The sequence below is a fragment of the Hyperoodon ampullatus genome (assembly GCF_949752795.1).
Source record: "Hyperoodon ampullatus genome assembly, chromosome: 5".
NCBI classification, from domain to species: domain Eukaryota; kingdom Metazoa; phylum Chordata; class Mammalia; order Artiodactyla; family Ziphiidae; genus Hyperoodon; species Hyperoodon ampullatus.
Window position 1 is genome coordinate 31,254,468 of NC_136918.1, and position 19,988 is coordinate 31,274,455.

The 19,988-nt window shown below is 41.7% G+C and overlaps 1 protein-coding gene across 2 annotated transcripts; it reads left to right on the forward strand.

Annotated features, from left to right (window-relative positions):
- Positions 1-226: 226 nt before the first annotated feature.
- METTL6 (methyltransferase 6, tRNA N3-cytidine) lies at positions 227-13,679 on the forward strand (the record flags this gene model as incomplete). Of its 2 annotated transcripts, XM_079704638.1 has the most annotated exons (5): positions 227-451; positions 1,397-1,528; positions 4,944-5,114; positions 11,218-11,359; positions 13,306-13,679. In XM_079704638.1, 5 exons carry the CDS (start codon positions 227-229, stop codon positions 13,485-13,487), a joined length of 852 nt encoding a protein of 283 aa, XP_079560764.1. In that variant the 3' UTR covers positions 13,488-13,679. The 2 variants fall into 2 exon arrangements, with proteins under 2 accessions (XP_079560764.1, XP_079560765.1); XM_079704639.1 differs by lacking the exon at positions 1,397-1,528.
- Between the last annotated feature and the right edge of the window lie 6,309 nt (positions 13,680-19,988).

The window sequence follows — 19,988 nt, forward strand, 5'->3', positions numbered from 1 at the left end:
AGGACCACTAACTCAGCATCTTTAAAAAACTGTTCTAGAACCCCCCAACCGGAGTCTCATTGTTTTTCCTGCGAAACACCCGATGCAGCCTGAGGCTTGGACCCAACCTGAGGGACCACATCTGAGAAAACCCTGCCTGTGTCTGCAGTATCCGCTTGAATTCCTCAGGTTGTTCAGGAATGGAGAATCTCCAGCAATGTTAAATATATTACCATCAACTTAGGAGATGGCTGCTTTGCAAAGGAAAGGGCTTCAGGCAAGGATTCTCAGCTCTGAAGAAGAGGAGAAACTGACAAGAGACCAAGCTTTAGTGTCTGATTTTAAACAGCAAAAACTGGAAAAAGAGGCTCAGAAGAACTGGGACCGTTTTTACAAAAGACATAGCACTAATTTCTTCAAAGATAGACACTGGACCACCAGAGAGTTTGAGGAGCTCAGATCATGTAGAGAGGTAAACTAATATTACACCTCATTTGAGCTGTTCTTCATTTAGAATGTGTAGAAGAGGGGGTGTTTTATTGCATTCCCAGGGGGAGTGTGAGATAATTTATGAAACCTCTCAGAGGCTTCATAAATTTTTGTACCTTAGATATACACTGTTTGTCTCAAGTAGTTTTAGCAGTTGCTGAATTGTATAATACAGAGGAGAAAAGACGCTCTAACTGCAGTCCTGTTGTCTAACAAAGGCCAGTCACAGAATTTTGAAATCAGTGACTGGTGGGGCTTTCAGCCACTTCACACCGACATATCAGGCCATCAGCATCATGCTTCTGTATTATGGCAAGAGAAGGAAAAGTAGATAAATATATGCTTTTTTTGTAAGTTAAAAAAAAGGGGGGCATTTTCTGTTTCTTTAAAGCTAATCTGAAAGTTGTAAGTATTAAATTCATGATGAATGATTTAATGATTCATTGACATTAAATCAACATTGATTGATTTAATGACATCGACTTAATGATTCAATGACAGGTTCATAATAATAATAATGGTGAACACTTTATCATGCCCGTTTTCTAGAACTTTACATGTGTTCTGTCACATAAGCCTTATAATAACATGGTGAAGTTTGGCATTAGTATTATCCCCACTTGCTGATGAAATTGAGGCACAAAGCCGTTTAAGTGATTTGTCCAGTGATAGAAGCCGGGGCGAAGGGAGGAGTCCAGATTGGAGTGCACGCGGTTTAACCTCAGAGCCGATTCTGTTAACCGTTATGCTGTGTTTTCTCCACACCAAACTGCCCAATGTTGGACGAGGTATCAGTGGCTTTGGGTTCTCAATTCACTTAATTGTCTCCTCCATGGGGGCAGAGACCTTGTCTCATGTTCTGGACCTTTTCGTTTTTTCTTCATTATGTAGATGTAGTGTACTGTAACTTTGGGTTCTCTTTCCTCAGTTTGAAGATCAAAAATTGACTATGCTTGAAGCTGGCTGTGGGGTTGGGAACTGTTTATTCCCGCTTTTAGAAGATCCGAATATCTTTGCCTATGCCTGTGATTTTTCTCCAAGAGCAGTTGAATATGTCAAGGTTGGTGCACCAGCTGTGTGTTTTGTTATATTTTCCTAGACTTGTTGGACCTGCCTTCTACACCCATTTGCCCAATTTTAGTCCTCTCCCTGAAGCTAACCAGCTATGATCACTGTGAACCTCGTTTTCCTGTTTACATGCATGTATAATATATACAGAAACATAGCAGTATTCAGAAAAGTAGAAAGAAACACCAAACAACATCCTTATCCTTGTATCCAGATTTAATGCTTGCCAGCATCTTGCTATGTTTGCTTTATAGACTTGCTAAACTGTTTTAAAGTAAGTTACAAACGTTGACACGCTTCACTCCTAAATATGTATGCCTACATCTTCAAAAAAAAAATGAGGACTTTTCCTACATGACTACAATATACTTATCATGTCTGACAAAAATAACTGTAATTCCCTAATGTCATTAATACCCAGTCTGGATTCAGATTTCCCCCGATAGTCCCAGGTGTCTTTAATAGCTATATTTAATTAAGGACTACATCTTACACTTTATTATGTACCTTAAATCTCCTTAGCCTAAAACATTCCTGCCCTTCCCCTTGACCTTTTTTCCCCACTGACATTGAATTTTCGGAGAGCAAGCCATTTTCTATAATGAGGTACCACATGCCAAATTGGGTCTGATTGTTTCTTTTAATCATTGTTTAACTTGTTTCTCTATTTCCTGTAAACTAGAAGTTAGATTTAAATGAGGTAAAATACTTTGGGCAAAAATACTTTAACAGCTGATGTTGTTTCTTTCATATTGCATCCTATCAGGAGTCAGTAGTGTAATCTCGCTGTAAGTGATGCTAGTTTTGATCGCTGGGTTAAGGTAGTAACTACCTAATTCCTTTGTTGTGCAGGTATTTTCTTTTTGTCACTAACAGATATGTGGGGGATACTTTGGCAACATGCAGATATGTAGTTTTCCATCAACCTTTCACAGTTTTAGCATCTATTAGGCTTTTTAAATAGTGGCATCACATTGTGCTATAACCTGCTTTCTTCACTCTATGTTATATCTTGCCGAGTTTTTCATCCTAGTACATGTAGGTCCACTGCATTTCATTTACCTGTTGTAGTATTCCATAGAACGGATATGCCATACTGTAACAATTGCCTTGTTGATAATTGTTTGAATTGTTTCTAATTTTTTGCTCTTACAAGTAGGGTTAATGTAATCAAAATTGTACACATGCCCCAAAACACATGTGTGCACTTATTTTTGTGGTGAATAATAGAATAGAATTCCTTGGAGAAAGGATACATGTTGAAATTTAAGTAGATAATGCCAAGCTTCCATCCAGAAAATTATACCGATTTATAATTTCACCAATAGTATAAAGATATTTTTTCCTCTATGCCCTTAACATTTGACATCAGTCTTCTTTATATCTCCCAACCTTATGGGCAAAAAGTACTGTCTCCAATTATTTATTTATTTATTTTTGGCTGCGTCATGTCTTAGTTGTGGCATGCGGGCTCTTCTTTGCAGCGCACGGGCTTCTCTGTGGTTATGGTGCGCAGGCTCCAGAGCACGTGGGCTCAGTAGTTGCGGTGTGCGGGCTCTCTACTTGTGGTGCTCGGGCTTGGTAGTTGTGGTGTGTGGGCTTAGTTGCCCCACGGCATGTGGGATCTTAGTTCCCTGACCAGGGATCCAACCCACATCCCCTGCTTGATCTGTGACCCAGGATGTGATCTATCCTGGAGAATGTTCCATGTGCACTTGAGAAGAAAGTGTAATCTGCTGTTTTTGGATGGAATGTCCTATAAATATCAATTAAATCTATCTGGTCTGTTAATGTCATTTAAAGCCTGTGTTTCCTTTTTAATTTTCTGTTTGGATGATCTGTCCATTGGTAAAAGTGGGGTGTTAAAGTCCCCCACTATTATTGTGTTACTGTCGATTTCCTCTTTTATAGCTGTTAGCAGTTGCCTTATGTATTGAGGTGCTCCTATGTTGGGCGCATATATATTTATAATTGTTATATCTTCTTCTTGGATTGATCCCTTGATCATTATGTAGTGTCCTTCCTTGTCTCTTTATTTAACATTCTTTATTTTAAAGTCTATTTTATCTGATATGAGAATTGCTACTCCAGCTTTCTTTTGGTTTCCATTTGCATGGAATATCTTTTTCCATCCCCTCACTTTCAGTCTATATGTGTCCCTAGGTCTCAAGTGGGTCTCTTGTAGACAGCATATATATAGGTCTTGTCTTTGTATCCATTCAGCGAGCCTGTGTCTTTTGGTTGGAGCATTTAATCCATTCACGTTTAAGGTAATTATCGATATATATGTTCCTTTACCATTTTCTTAATTGTTATTGGTTTGTTTTTTAGGTCTTTTTCTTCTCTTGTGTTTCCCACTTAGAGAAGTTCCTTTAGCATTTGTTGTAGAGCTGGTTTGGTGGTGCTGAATTCTCTTAGCTTTTTTTTTCGGTATGCGGGCCTCTCACTGTTGTGGCCTCTCCTGTTGCGGAGTACAGGCTCCGGACACGCAAGCTCAGCGGCCATGGCTCATGGGCCCAGCTGCTCCGTGGCATGTGGGATCTTCCCGGACCGGGGCACGAACCCATGTCTCCTGCATCGGCAGGCGGACTCTCAACCACTGCACCACCAGGGAAGCCCCATCTCTCTATTTATTAAAGTCCTTATTTACATTAAAGAAAAGTTTGATATTTTTTTCCATAATGCTCTTATACATGTGTTGAAACCATCAACCAAAATGTACTGGGAACACACTTGTAGTTAAAAAAAAAAAAAAAAGTTAGGTTTTATTAGCTTGCTGCATCAAGGGAAAATATACCCAGAAGAACTGTGGGAGCATCTCAATAAAGGAAGTTGGAAGGACTTTTCATAGGGTTAAGGGAGCAGAGGCTGGTTTTGGATTATCATCCCTCTGGAGTTACATGCTTCTAAAATGCTCAGTTTGGAATATGTGATAGACTGTGTACTCAGTTTAAAATGATTGGTTAATATATTTAAAACAGGTAACCAACAAGGACCCGCTGTATAGCACAGGGAGCTCTGCTCAATACTCTGTAATAACCTAAATGGGAAAAGAATTTGAAAAAGAATTGGTACATGTATATGTATAACTGAATCACTCTGCTGTACACCTGAAACTAACACAACATTGTTAATCAAGTATACTCCAATATAAAATAAAATTTTTTAAAAGGAAAAAAATGATTTGTTAAAATGAAATCTTGTCTGTTGTAGCAGTATTGAACACTACATGCTTTCATGTGCATGTGCAAATGGTTCATTACTATTTTACCCAGTTACAAAGTGATCATTGATTTCTGTGCAGCAGTGTACACGTAGAAATAGGATCTCCTTTTGATGCTGTGTTTTTCTCTATGTATCAACATGGATGTGGTGTTAAAATTATTTTGTGTTTTTCTCCTCTCTAGCAAAATCCTTTATATGACACAGAAAGATGCAAGGTATTCCAGTGTGATCTGACTAAAGATGACCTTCTGGAACACATGCCCCCAGAGTCTGTGGATGTTGTCATGTTGATATTTGTGCTCTCTGCGGTTCACCCTGATAAAATGCGCCTCGTCCTACAAAACATTTACAAGGTTAGTGATTGGGAACCTGCACTTGAGGGTTAGATGTCCTGATCTTTTCACTGACCTTCCCTCTGAGGCTGACGTGCTGTCTCGATTGACAGAGTCTCCCCGTTCTCATGAGGTGGGCTGCGTAGTCAGTGTAGGGAAGAAAGTTCTCCTGCATAAAACATCCACCCTAAATTCTCATTTGCCTGGTGGCCATCGCTGCCCTTCAGAGCTTGGCCAGCCTTGGAGCAGGGCTGATTTTGCAGCTGCCTAGGATCTGCGGAGTCTTGCTGTAAAGTGAGAGGAAGCATAGTTCAGTGCACAAGAGCACACAGTCTGGAGTCAGGGTGCCTAGAATCAAATCTGGCTCCCCTAATGTAGGCCACTTCCTTTACCTTTCTGAGCCTTCATTTCGTTACCTGTGGAATGTTGAGATAATAGTTCCTAGATCTTAGGATTTGGGGGAGATTACATGAGATGTGTTTTAAGTGCTTAGTGCAGTGCCTAGAAATGGTGAGTGCTCTTTAAAAGTCAGCTGTGGTCGTCATTGTTGTTACTCCCATCATTGTTGTTAGACTGGGGAGAACCCAAGCTGCTGTGGCCGCCAGGAGGCTGCTGCAGCACTCAGGGGGTAAAGCATCACTCCTAAGTCATGTGACTCAAAACAGGCCACCTTTTTGTTCTTCTCTGGGCCTCAGTTTTCTTGTCTGTAAAATGGGGGTGGCTTTCACTCATGGGGTTATTGTGAGATGCAGGAAAGATCAGGTTCGAGGTGCTTTGTAAACTACAATAGAGGCTCTCTTAGTTGTACAAACAGTGGGTAACCATGTTGATTAACTTAAAATCAACTAAGTCAAGAAATGATTTTTAAAAATGGTACCTTCTTACCGTAAACATTTTATTAGAAGTTAAAATATGTTAATACTCACTTATCATTCTTTTCATGTAGAGCCAAGGCCTTTTCTTTGAGTGTGGGGCCATTTATCTTACATAAATCACACATGTAATAGAGTTTTGGTTTCTTTACAGCAAGAACTTAAAAACAATTGAAAAGTAATATGAGGGCAGATTCTTTTATATTTTTACCCAGACTTTCATAGTTGATTCTCCCATGCTTAATTAAACAGAAGTTTGTTCAGTGCTTGTTTAACAAGTCTTTCCAAAGTATTCAACATACTTTTCATAGGAAATAAAACTGCCTTCTGTTCACGTTCGTATTGCATTGTTTATATGCTCGTATATAGTGATAAATCTCAGAACAACAGCACAAGCAAGCTTGGGAATGAACACCAGTGACTGATGGGAGCACCAGCTCCCCGGGAGGCCCTGGAGTGTAATGGCGCATGATCTAAAGAGCCTGGGAGCCTCACCTGCTCAGGGGGTCGTGGCTTCAGTCAGTTTACAGAGAGAGTGGAAAGTGTCCAGCAAGCTGAGGAAGTGGACATTAATTGAGAACCTCTGTATATGTAGAGCTGTACATTAAAATTTAACCCTGGTTCATGATGTTTTAAAAGAGCAGTGAGGTAGAAATTTCAAATGCTGGAAACCTGTTAGGGAATAACTATTCTCACTGAAAACAATTTTTTAAAAAATTCAGATATTGCCACATTGGTTTTAGCCCTCTGCTTGTGAGGTTTTGTAAGGTTTTTTCCTCCTTACCTCTCCTTTCCCTGCCCTGGCATATGAACAGATGAGAACCCAGCATATATCCACAGATGGGCATGGGACTTAAGCCGGGTAAAGAGGGAAGAGGGGACCGATGGGAGGATCCCTGATTTGATGACTCAGTTGAAGGTGAAGGTTTATGAAAGATGGGGAATTAGAGAAAGAGCTGGAAAAATGGTGGAGGGGGTGGTTGGAGAGTGACTTGTGTGACATTGAGAGTACGAAGGGGTTATACTTTACAGTGTTGACAAGACCTTAGGACATTACTGTGGGAGCGAGTGATTAAGGTAGGGTGGAGGATGAGATCTTTGGAAGAGGCCAGCATATTTGGAAGCATAATCCATGTGCATGTTGAAATTGATGGGGATTAAGAATGGAGTAGTATGAGGATAAAAGCATAAACCAGAAGATGCATTCATCATGAAATGGTGGGAAATGACCCTGGAACCAATAGGTAACTAACAATAAGGGATAGTGGGTGATATGATATGATGACAGGAGATTCAGACCTGAAGCTTGGGGAGGAGAAAGGGGAATGCACAGAAAGTAGCAGTGGGGCAAGGAGGACCCCAGCCCCATTCCCACGCCCAGTGATACAAGGACCATGGGAGAAAGCACAGCCTGACTTGAGAGGTTGCAGGGAAAACTGTGTCCTCAGGGGACAGTCAGGTTTTTGTTAGCACAAGAATGTGAAGGGAACATTCAGGATACCAGTGATTTCACTGATGGAGGGTTTTGGGGATTAGGAAGGAGTAGAAGGTAATAGGGGCAGAGTAAGGAGTGTCTGGAACTTTGCTGGGGACGAGAGTGCCCACTGTCAGTGTTCTATCCATCATTAGACTGGAGGTCCTAGTCAGCTGGAAAAGACCAGAAGAAGGAATAAAGGGTTTTAGAATGAGAAAGAAACAGAACTCATTATTTGCAGATAATATGATTGTCTAATGAGAAAATATTAACAGAATTACATAAGTGTAAGATGAGTGTGCTCAGTGCCACAGAACTGTACACTTAAAAAAGTAACATGCATTGTGCAATCTTACTTTTCCACTTCATGTTACGTGTTTTGTTTTACTCTTTGTTTGATTTTGAGTTTTTTGGTAGACTTTTTTTTTTTTTTTTTTGAGGAAATTGACAGCTGATTTTAAATTTACATGAAGGAACAAAAGAGTCAAAACACTCTTGAAGAAGAAAGCGATGGGGAGATTTATACCCTACCAGCTATAAAGGCTTGTTACGACTACAATTATTAAGACACAATGGTATTGGCAGAGGGACAGACAAATTGACAAATGGAATGTGATAGCTTAAAAGCAGATCCATATATGTATGGAAATTTGATAGTTGATAGAGGTGACATTGAAGATCACTGGGAAAAGGACTGCTCAGCAAATGATTCTGGGACTGTTGGTAGTCCACGTGAGAGAAAAACAAAAATTGTATTCCTACTTCACATCCTATACAAAAGTCATTCCAGGTGGATTTAAAGACAAATGGAAAAGACAAAAGATTAAACCTTTCCGAAGAAAACATAGGAGAAAATCTTTGACTTCAGAATAGGGAAAATTTTCTCAAAGATTCAGAAACATTCTATGCATAAACATGATGGTAAAAAAAATTAAGAGTTTCTGTTCTTCAAAAGACAGTATAATACAAAGAAACTGAAAAGACAAGGTGGGAAAAGTAACTTAAAATCTACTCAACTGAGGGACTTCCTTGGCGGTCTAGTGGTTAAGATTCCGAGCTTCCACTGCATGGGGCATGGCTTCGATCCCTGGTCTCTTAATATCCAGAATGTATAAGGAATTCCTGAATAACAGTAAGAATGACAATAGAAAAATGAGCAAACAGTCATTTTATAGAAGAGAACACACAAATAGTTAACATATGAAAAGATAACCTCAATAACCCAGGAAATGGAAAATAAAATCATAATGAGACACCGTTAGATTAATAAAGTTAAGTCTGACAGAGCCGGGTATTAATGAGGATATGCCTATTCTTTACTTAAATGGAAACATACAGCATGTTATCTATATTTTAGTATATAATGAAGTGTTATATTAAAAGAAAAGTTAACTTGAGCTGTCCCAGTCCATACCTGGCCCCTTTCTTATAGTAACAAATTCCATTTCAGCAGTCTTCCTGTTTTTACCCGCCAATAGAAATCCTTTTTCAACTGACCTAGAATGAGTGCACGACAGCATTGTGATGCTGTCATGCATAGTCAGTCACTGGTTCATCAATTTGAGACCATATGCTTCATCAGGAAATTACTGGAAGAAGCGAGCTCTCAGCCTCTGACAACCAGGCACCCTTTGGGCAGCTCTGCAGTCTTGCTTGATCAGCTACAGTAATAAGCTGTTGTACGGTAGAGGTAATTACTCTAGGATGTTAACACCTGAGAAATTTTAAAACCACATAATTTTACACTTAAAGGCAGCCTTAAAGTTGAATTCCCTCAGTTTTGGAATAGAATGGTAAAATAAAAATAGACCAAATTTGTCATCAGAAGATGAGATTTTGGTCTTCCCTGTGCCACTGACTTGCCTTGAAAGCCCAGGCTAGTCACCTGTACTCTGAGCCTCACTCAATGTGGAGTGGGTCTGGTCGACCTCGCCTGCTTTCTTCCTGGAGCTGTTGGGAGGGTGAGGAAAGCCGCTGGCTGCACAGCCCCGCCATCAAAGGAGGTGTTATACCATAATTACTGTCTTATGGACGAGAAAATACGTTCAGAGGGATGAAATGTTGTCCACGGTCATTCAGCCAGTTAACAGAAGAGCTGGGATATGGACCAGGATTTCCCAAATTCCTGAGCAAGGGTCCCATGCAGCCTTTCCTTCCCTCTGAAATTAAGAATGGTTTCTTTCTCAAACAGACTAAAATTTTCAGACCTTTTCCTTCTCAATTATTCACATTTTAAAATTTAGCATTTCTGACAAAGGTATGAATGTTTTTATCGAAGAGGCACTTTACTGACAATATTTTTAATGCATGCTAGTGTTGATAAGAATTCGCTAAATGACGGAATTCCCTGGCAGTCCAGTGGTTAGGACCCCGTGCTTTCAGTGCCGAGGGCGCGGGTTCGCTCCCTGGTTGGGGAACTAAGATCCCACAAGCCATGGGGCGTGGCCAAAAAAAAAAAAAAAAGAATTTGCTAAATGAGAAAATCTGCAGCACACTTTGAAGTATTATGGGCAATCTTTCCTATTCTATTCAGGAGGAGGAAACACATCAAATTACATCAAAAATCTACTGTAATAAGTGCTACATGTCATGTCTTAAAAATCATCTTGTTGATGTGATGGGGCAGAATATATTTAATAAAATCAATACCCCCTTTTGAAGTCCACTCTTATTGGGTAAAGTTACGCAGTTTGAAAGAATCCCCACATAAAAAGCAAGTGTCACAGCGAGTACCACCTTCTTTTCATTCTGAAGAGCATATGGCTATCTGCTGTGTAAGAGAGGGGCAGTTATACCACTCCCGGCGGATTTTACCTTCCAATTTTTGAGACATCTGCTCTGTGACAGCTATTTCTGAAAGGCTGTAGTGAGGGACTCCCACCGGAGCCTGACACTGGTCCCTTCTCTACACACTGCACTAGCGTGAGGATGCTTCGCCTCAAATCAGGAAGTGCAGCAGTGTGGGAAGAATACTCAAGTCACCCCTTCCCTCACAGCCTCTCTTGTCTTGTCAGTAGTGAGGACAGAACTGGAATGACACCCCCTGCCCCTACTCCGCCCAGGGCTAACAAACGTCCCTGATCCTGCAGTGTGATGCCTTTTACCCCAGCTTGGGTCCTGCCTCCCCTCCTTAGTAGCTGTTGTATGATCGTGGGCAAACCACTTCCCTCTTCTGCTACCAGTTTCCTTGTCTCACAGAGGATAATCACACTCCTTCCTTCCTTCCTCCCAGAATTGTGTGAAGACCCAATGAGAAAATGTCTGGTAAGCTATAGAGGGCCGTCCACTGTTAGCGTGGTGGGCAAGCCATACAGAATTGTAGCGTGGGAGACCAGAGCTGAGACTCAGGATGAGGAAGGCCAAAAAATCAGTAAAAAGTGAAAATGACATAGTATTTTTTTCAAGAAACAATTTGACTGCAGGGTCATGGATTAGGAGATGGCTAATAAAATGGTGGGAGAACGTGCTTTAGTGAGGGTATGATTGTTTCTTCTGATGTCTTTAACACTTTAATTGTGCGACACTGGACCTTCCACAGAGTCTCATTAGTGCTCAGGAAGTACCCCCCCGCCCCCCAGTGCACAGGACACTGCCAAGCCTTAGCACACCTTTGCTTATCAGGCCCTTTTCCTTCATAGTACGGGTATTGCAGTCTGGCCCCTTTCATAACTGTCACAAATGCAAGTTATTTTAATCCCTAAATTAATCAGGTTTTATTTTATAGTAAGCTCTGTTTGACTGGGTCCCTGAATTACTTGCAGCCTGTTTTGTTTCGTAGGTATTAAAACCAGGCAAAAGTGTCTTGTTTCGCGACTATGGGCTGTATGATCATGCCATGCTTAGGTTTAAAGCCGGCAGCAAACTTGCAGAAAACTTTTATGTTAGACAAGATGGAACCAGATCGTATTTTTTCACTGATGGTAAGATTGCTGGAATCTGTCTTGACTGCTGTTTCCTTGATTGCATTGTCACTGTGGTACCAGTTGGAGTGGAGGTGACTGTACCCCCCTCACAAGCACAAGGTCCCAGAACAAGCCCGCTCACGCGCACCACTTACCAGCCCCGGCTGTGAACTCACAGGCTGCCTCTGGTGACGGTGTCCAGTTAGTGAGCCGGATCAGTGGACAGGCTCTGATGCGCCGCCATGTGGGTGACACCAGGAGCTGCGCTGGAAAGGGGGGAGAGCAAACCAGAATCTTCACTTCGTTCACTCAGGAATAAAGCAAATAGGACAGGGTAGTGCCTTGAGATTACTTGAGTTTCACAAAGGTAAGAAACCTTTTTCTATAAAAGTGGTTGAGGGACTTCCCTGGCGGTCCAGTGGTTACCTTCCAATGCAGAGGGTGCAGGTTCGAGCCCTGGTTGGGGAGCTAAGACCCCACATGCCTCGAGGCCAAAACATAAAAACAAAAAACAAGCAATATAGTAATAAATTCAATAAAGATTTCAAAAATGGTCCACATCAAGAAAAATCTTTAAGGAAAAAAGTGATTGAAACTTTTTACACAAATTTGCTATAGAGGGGTCTTTAAAAGGTCATTTTTGATAAGAAAACTATCCAAACACCAAACATGATTTTAGTCTTCTAGGTATTTTGAACGTTAGTTTTAAGCCTGTTAAATACAGGCATACCTCGTTTTATTGTGGTTCGTGGATATTGCATTTTTCGTAAATGGGATGTTTCTGACAACCCTGTGTCGAACAAGTCTTTTGGCACCATTTTTCCCACAGCATTTGCTCACTTCATGCCTCTATATCAGATTTTGGTAATTCTCGCAATATTTCAAACTATTATAAATTATTATATTTCCTATGGTGATCTATGATCAGTGATCTTTGATGTTACTATTAAGACTCGCTTCAGCCTCAGATGATGGTTAGCAATTTTTAGCAATAGAGTATTTTTTAATTAAGGTGTGCACATGGTTTTTTTAGACACAGTGCTACTGCACACTTAATAGACTACAGTGTAGTTTAAACATAACTTTCATATGCACTGAGAAACCAGAAAATTCGTGTGGCTCACTTTATTGCAATATTTGCCTTTATTGGAACCGAACCCACAATATCTCAGAGGTATGCCTCTAATCTGAACTATAAGATAATTACCTACTTAAGCTCTAATTTTTACAACATTTGTATTTCTTGAAGTGAAATATTCTCTTAAAAATAAAGCTAAAAATGAGTGCTTACCATTAAAACTATAAAACCATTAAAAATGTATGGTGAAAATTAAAAATTTGTTTTAATGTTTTGGATTCATGAAATCTGATTAAACCAATTATAAATAATTGAGAAGATGCAATATCTTCAAAGTGCTTTAGGGCACATTCTTTGGAGTAATGCCCTCGATAAGAGTCTTTGTTTTTGCTACGTAGCCATTCTGTTTGTTTCACTTAATGTGTAGTGATGTATTACTTGGATTAACTTTTCCTTAGGGTATGTCACCATCAGATGATTTTTTTTCTCCCCACTTTGGTCACCGATTTTCCTCCTTCATGTTAGCGTAGATGAGGTGCTTGATGTAAACAAATTGAGCACACACGCACTTTGCATGAGTACAGCCAGTCTGGAATTGTGTTTCTTTTTACTCAGACTCTTGTCCTTGGGGAATCACAGTAGGGCAAGGAGAGTGTACTCCAGGTTGTTCTTAAACTTTTTTGCTTATTGTTTATTTGGGAGTTTTTGTTTGACAGGGAGAAGTAGGAGTTTGTTAACTTTCCAGAACAAAACCTTCTTTACCTTTTAGTGTTGAGGTTCTCCTTCCATTAAGGACGCCCTGTCTCAGCCTCCCGCCCCCCTCACCACTGCTCAGTGGTGCAGTGGAGTCCAGACTGCGAGCGCTGTTGATCTGCTTGTCTTCTAGAATTCCTGGCACGGCTCTTTATGGACACAGGTTACGAAGAAGAGGTGAACGAGTATGTGTTTCGCGAGACGGTGAATAAAAAAGAAGGCCTGTGTGTGCCGAGGGTTTTCCTTCAGAGCAAGTTCCGAAAGTCTCTGAAGAACCCAACTCCTGTGACCCCGCGCCTGGGCCACGAGTCCTGACCTTTCACGAGGTTGATGTCTGTGCCTCCCCTTGAAGAGGAAAGTTTAAAGTCACTCTTTTTATTTTGTGTACTTTTATATTTTAACTTTTTAAAATGAATATATATACTTTTTATATTAAAAGGTAGCAAGTGTGTTACAGAATTGTAAATAAAATTGCAAGACCTGAAGAGGAAAGTTTTATGGCATAAAGTGATTTAGCCATGTTGTCTAAGATTCCACAGAGGAAAGCACGAGGGCCTTGTAGCACTTAAAGAGACCCGTGTCATTCATTACTCCTGAAGTCTGTCAGTGTGTCTCTAGGCAGCATGTCAGACAACACTGTGGAAAAATGAGGCCAAATAGACTAAAATAACACATCCCTGTGTATTTTTAGCTTGAAGGATTGTTCTCTTCTTTCTCCAGTGTCTCATGTTTGCCCATTTCCCTCTACTTTGGTTCATTTATGTGCCTCCTCAGGACCAGTGTCCACAAATGCCACTTTTGCATTGGAGGTCTCAGGAACACCCCATGGCTTCCTGCTTCATTCTTGAGACCGTCTGTAATTGGGCCAGTCCCTGGCCACAGTGCCCTGAGGGAGATGGGAAGGCCATCCCCTGTCCCAGCTCCCCACTGGGAAATGAGGCGGCAGCAGCTAAGAGGCAGTGACTGCCATGGCTAGTTGCTGAGGTGGCATATGGGAAAATCCTCAGATTGGTCTGCTGACCTGTTTCCCAAGCATTCCTGTGTAATGACTTTCACTTTATAAAATGAAATCAGAGTTCTTTTGGCCTTCTAACAAAGCTGATCCTGTAGGCCGTGATGAAAATGGACGTCTTGAGTGTACTGCCTGGACCGCACACACAGCCAGCTAGGGCCCTTCAACGCCAAACACATTTGAAGGGGAGGGGTCCCTGTGGGGAGGGGCTGGCCAGCAGTCATGGCCGTTCTGTACAATTAGAGTCAGCCCTCCCGCTCCCGGAGAGAAGAGGGACAGGCAGTGAGGCTCAGGCGGCATGCTTGCTGGGTGTCCTGACTGCTTGGGAGGGCGCTAAGGGGCAGGGGAAGCAAGAGGAAGCCCTGTCTGTTGCTGGTCTGTTGCTTTATGTATTCTCTCCCCTTCTTTTGAAGGCTGGAAGATAGCTATCCTGGGTAAGAGTAAAACTGATGAGGACTAGTACAGAGTTGTCCTTTGAAATCAGCTTGTAAAGAAGATGAACCTGGTGGGGGACGGGGACTCACAGGCTTCCTCATGGAGCTAGGGGCAAGCCCAGCCCCAGAGCAGTTTGTTGGGACAGAGCCTCGACCAGCCCCAGGCTCCCCACCTCCAGTCCAGGGCTCTTTCCTCCAAGTGGCTCCAGCAAGTGCATCCCACACCCAGCTTCAGCCCCAGAATGCTGCTAAGTGCCCCCTCCTCGGAAGTCCTTTCACCCGTTTCCTCCAATAGGTCTGACCAATGTCAATTGGGTTTTAGTGGCTGAGCTGGATAAAAACAGGATGTTTAAAGTAGAAAGTGGGGAGCAGTGTGGTGTAGTAGGGTAAGCGTGGGCTTTTGTTGTCAGAAGTCAGTTGTGGCCTCACCACTCACTCTGTTTGAACCTCAGATTCCTTACTTGTAAGACATGGATAATTGTCCTGAGACCTACCAGAGGTGGCCGATCTGGCAGACCACGTGCCCTGGAGACGGGAGTGACTCTAAAGCAAGCTGAACAGGCTGACGAGGACCCGGCCATAAGAAAAGGCCCCTCTACCTTTGCCAGGAGTTGCCTGAGGGGACGCCTGTAAACGAGGCCTACGGTCTCCTCCAAGCACAACTTGGAGTCGTCTCTGTCTTCAGGAGCAATGATGGCCCCAAATTCCTGCCCCATAAAGGAAAGGCTGCAGATTTTTCACCTGGAATATTTAAAGCTGGCCTAATGACACGCACACCTCTGACACCCAGCCAGGTAACCTCTCAGTAACCCCACTTTAAAATGTAGTGGTTGTAAAACATCTAGTTAAATGAATGCGGTGACATAGTCTATCATGGTTTGGGCCAGTGGATTGGGGTAAGAAATAATAAAAACATGGCTTCAGTTCTCTTGCCTTGGTGCCCCCGTGTTCATTCTCCCTGGGACACTTCCATTACTGGACCCCAGATTAAGACAGAGGAGCAGAGTCTTCTGCAGATCGGGTGCCCAGGAGATCCAGGAAAGCAAGGTCATAGTGTGTTTAGTAGCAAAACTCTGTGACAGCATTTGCTAAACCATAGACCGCCAAGAGTCAACCAGTATTGCCTTGTCTTCACAGGCAGAAAATAGCCCCAGAAGGGTAGTGAGTACTGGTTTACAGTGCTATAGAAAATAGCATAAGTACTATAGTGCTCTTTAGTAAGGTATATATACCATATACAGTATAGAATATATATATTATACTACGCAGTGTATACCGTATATGATACTATATGGTACTACTAATTTCATTTGAGTTTTTGATGTATACTACATACAACAATACTAATTGTGTTATGCTATTTGGAATATAAACATCTGCTTTCAAGTCCAGGACTTGGCCCATACAAGTAGTCAACTTCTCCAAGCCTCAGTCTTTCCATTTCTTTCTTTTTTTTTTTTTTTTTTTTGTGGTACGCGGGCCTCTCACTGTTGTGGCCTCTCCCACTGCAGAGCACAGGCTCAGGACGCTCAGGCTCAGCGGCCATGGCTCACAGGCCCAGCCGCTCCGCGGTATGTGGGATCTTCCCGGACCGGGGCACGAACCCGTGTCCCCTGCATCGGCAGGCGGACTCTCAACCACTGCGCCACCAGGGAAGCCCCAGTCTTTCCATTTCTAAGACTGAGATCCTGTTACCTGTAGCACAGGACTGCTAACAGATTAAATGAGTGCTTCATTTACTATAGAGTTACAGTCAAGTGCTTGTTATTTCTATTAGCTTGTATTCCCCAAGAAAATGACTTAATCCATACTCCTCTCCACGAAGCGGTCATAGTTAATCTGACAGGGCCCAGGATTCGGATGAGCCACCACAAGGTGGCGCTAGATGCCAGATATTCCTACTAGCCTCTGCTGGGCCCCAGTCTTAATTGCAGTTAAAACGTGTCCATTTTTATTGTCTTCGAAGAGGAAGGGAAATGCTTACCAATGTGTTTTCTAGGTCAACTTTAGCTCATAAGATCAATTTTGGCCTCACAGTGGGGATAAGAAAGCAAGGGTGCTTTTCTCCAGCACTCATTCTACTTTGCCTACTGAAGGCAACATTTTTAGGCAATGGGCTCTGAAAGTGTCTGCAAGGCCTCACCCCTCATCCTCAAATGGTTCTGTGGACTTACTTTTACGTTGCTGGGGTTTAAAGCAAGAGAAGGGACTGCAGAGTGGACACTTGTTTGCCTCACACATTATTCAGTTATCTTTGACAGCCTTTGGTCAATCAAGGGAGGGAAAATTGTGAAGTAAATCGTGTCTACCAAGAGAGTGTTTTCCAGGACCAAGTTTGCTGTTGGGGAGCAAATATTTAACAGAAACTTAAGTAGGCTCCATTAATGAAACCAAAAATAAAATTAGCTGCTTTTTCACTTTTCCTTTCTGTCCTTCTCAGATGTGTGGCATTTCATTAGATAGTATTCATTAGGTACCGGCTGGGCACAGGGTCCCGTGGGGTCACTGTGGCTGGAGTACAGGATTGGGAAGGGAGGCAGTGCGGGCACATGCTGAGAGGTAGCCCTGGCCGAGTCTTCACTCAGCCAAAGCAAGATAGCTAGTAAGCCAAACACAAACACAACCACCAGAGGAAAGAGAAACAGGAAGAAAGGCTATGGGAAAACTGAGTGTGACAACCGTCATCATTTAGAAAGAATATTTCCACATTTTCACAGTAGAGGCATCATACGCTCTGGTCTGGGGCATGGCCGTGAAGATGAGAACGTGAGACACAGCTCCTTTAGAGTATCTTACCAAGCACATCTAGAAAAACATCAAGACTAGCAAAATGAGACAATTCCCAGAGGAATTATAACTGCTAAAAATATGGTCAACTCTAGTTAGAAATAATCACACATTAAATTGAGACTCTCCTTTTTCCTGCCAAATGGATAAAGCTTAAAAAACAATACTCCATGCTGGTAAAGAAATATATGTTCAGATTTATTCAACTACAGCTGATACTTTTTCTTCTTTATACTTTTCTGAAGTTTGCATGTTTTCTGTAATGAGCATATATTGCTTTTACATTAAGAAAAAAAGTAATCTAGCATCCTCAGAACTCCCTTGAAAACCTCATAAGTTAAATGAACTAAAATCCTTGTGACAAATCTGCTAGAAATACCTTTTTAACCTTTAAAAGAACCCACCAAGAACTAGAAGACACCTCCCAGGAATAAGAGAATGGGTATCTTAGGATATTCTTTTTGTTCCCAGTGCTCTGGACTCATGGGGAGGTGCCTTGGATGGGGGATTTTCATCTGTTGGGCTGGGCCCTCCATGGCTGCTTTGAATTTGGAAATGTATATCCTTCAGTCCCTTGGGGAATTTTACTTGAAATTTTTATTTAGTTATTCCTCACCATTACCAACACACACATACACACACCCCACATGTATTTTCTCTCTTTCTGGAACTCTTATTAAAATGTTTCACTTCCTGAACTCATGCCATAATTTTACAATCTGTTCTCTCCTTCTCTGCCATCTCTCTTAACATTTTTCTTTCTGGGAGATTTAGCTCACAGTCCTTTCATTGAGGTTTAAAATTTATGCTTTCACAGTTTTAATTTCCAAGAACCTTTTTTATTCTTTCAGTGCCCATTTTATTTTATAAATTTATTTATTTATGTATGTATGTATTTATTTATTTTTGGCTACATTGGGTCTTCTTTGCCACATGCGGGCTTTCTTTAGTTGTGTCGAGTGGGGGCTGCTCTTCACTGCGGTGTGCAGGCTTCTCATTGTGGTGGCTTCTCTTGTTGCAGAGCAACGGCTCTAGGCTCACAGCCTTCAGTAGTTGCGGCACGGAGTCCCAGTAGTTGTGGCTCACGGGCCCTAGAGCGCAGGCTCCATAGTTGTGGTGCACGGACTTAGTTGCTCCATGGCATGTGGGATCTTCCCGGACCAAGGCTCAAACCCATGTCCCCTGCATTGGCAGGCAGGTTCTTAAACACTGCACCACCAAGGAAGCCCTCAAATGTCTTTTTTTTTAAAACAATGTTTTTATAATTTATTTTATTTACTTATTTATTTATTATTGGCTGCGTTGGGTCTTCGTTGCTGCGTGTGGGCTTTCTCTAGTTGCGGCAAGCAGGGGCTACTCTTCGTTGCAGTGTGTGGGCTCCTCATTGAGGTGGCTTCTCTTGTTGCGGAGCACAGGCTCTAGGTGCGCGGGCTTCAGTAGTTGCGGCTCATGGGCTCAGTAGTTGTGGCTCACGGGCTCTAGAGCGCAGGCTCAGTAGTTGTGGCGCACGGGCTTAGTTACTCCGTGGCATGTGGGATCTTCCCGGACCAGGGCTTGAACCCATGTCCCCTGCATTGGCAGGCGGATTCTTAACCACTGTGCCACCAGGAAAACCCTGTCCACTTTTAAAATAGCAATTTAGTCACGTTTCATGGAAGCAATGTCTTCTCTGATCTAAGGCATATACTTTCCACAGGGGCAAAGTTGTCCCCCAAAGGGGCAAAAATCGGTTCTTTAGGGGTTGGCAAAAAATATTAGATATTACAATAAATTGTGACCCTCCAAAACTCAACCATACTTGACAAAATCATATTCTTTAATATTTAATTTCTGTCATTAGGAAAAAGTTTTGATTCTAATTTTTCTCCTTAGAGATGTGGTTTAGTTTTCATCTCCCTATCTAGTCTCCCTATCAGTCTGGATTCTCCAGAGAAACAGAACCAATATATATAATTATATATAATATATATTGTATGTATAATAATATATGTATACATTATATAATTATATTACATAACTATATTTTTTCCTTAGTCAGCTTTTTATTATGATTTTGTTATTTGATTTTATCCACACAGTTAGATGTTCAAGTTCTTTATCCACTCAACCAAGTGAAGACATTTAATAGACAGACAAATGGATGGATTTGGCGGTATATTAAGGATAATGTAAACTGTTAGCAAAACAAATAAGTGTCTGACATTTAGAGAGGAAAAAACAGAAGGGGAATAGAGAAATTCACAAAAAAGCAAAGAGATGGGTAATTTAAAAATAAATAAGTAAATAAATAAGGAGAGAGAGAGAGAGATTGGTTTATTATAAGGAATTGGCTCACACAGGATTGGTTTACTATAAGGAATTGGCTCACACAGTTATGGAGGCTGAGAAGTCCAGGATCTACAGTTATCAAGCTGGAGGCTCAGGGGAGCAGACAGTATAGTTACAGTCCAAGTCTGACGGCCTAAGAAGCAAGATTGTTGATGGTTTAAGTTCAAGTCTGAGTCTGAGTCTGAAAGCAGGAGAAGACCAATGTCCCAGGTCAAAGACAGGCAGAGAGAAAAATTCTTTTTTACTCAGGCTTTT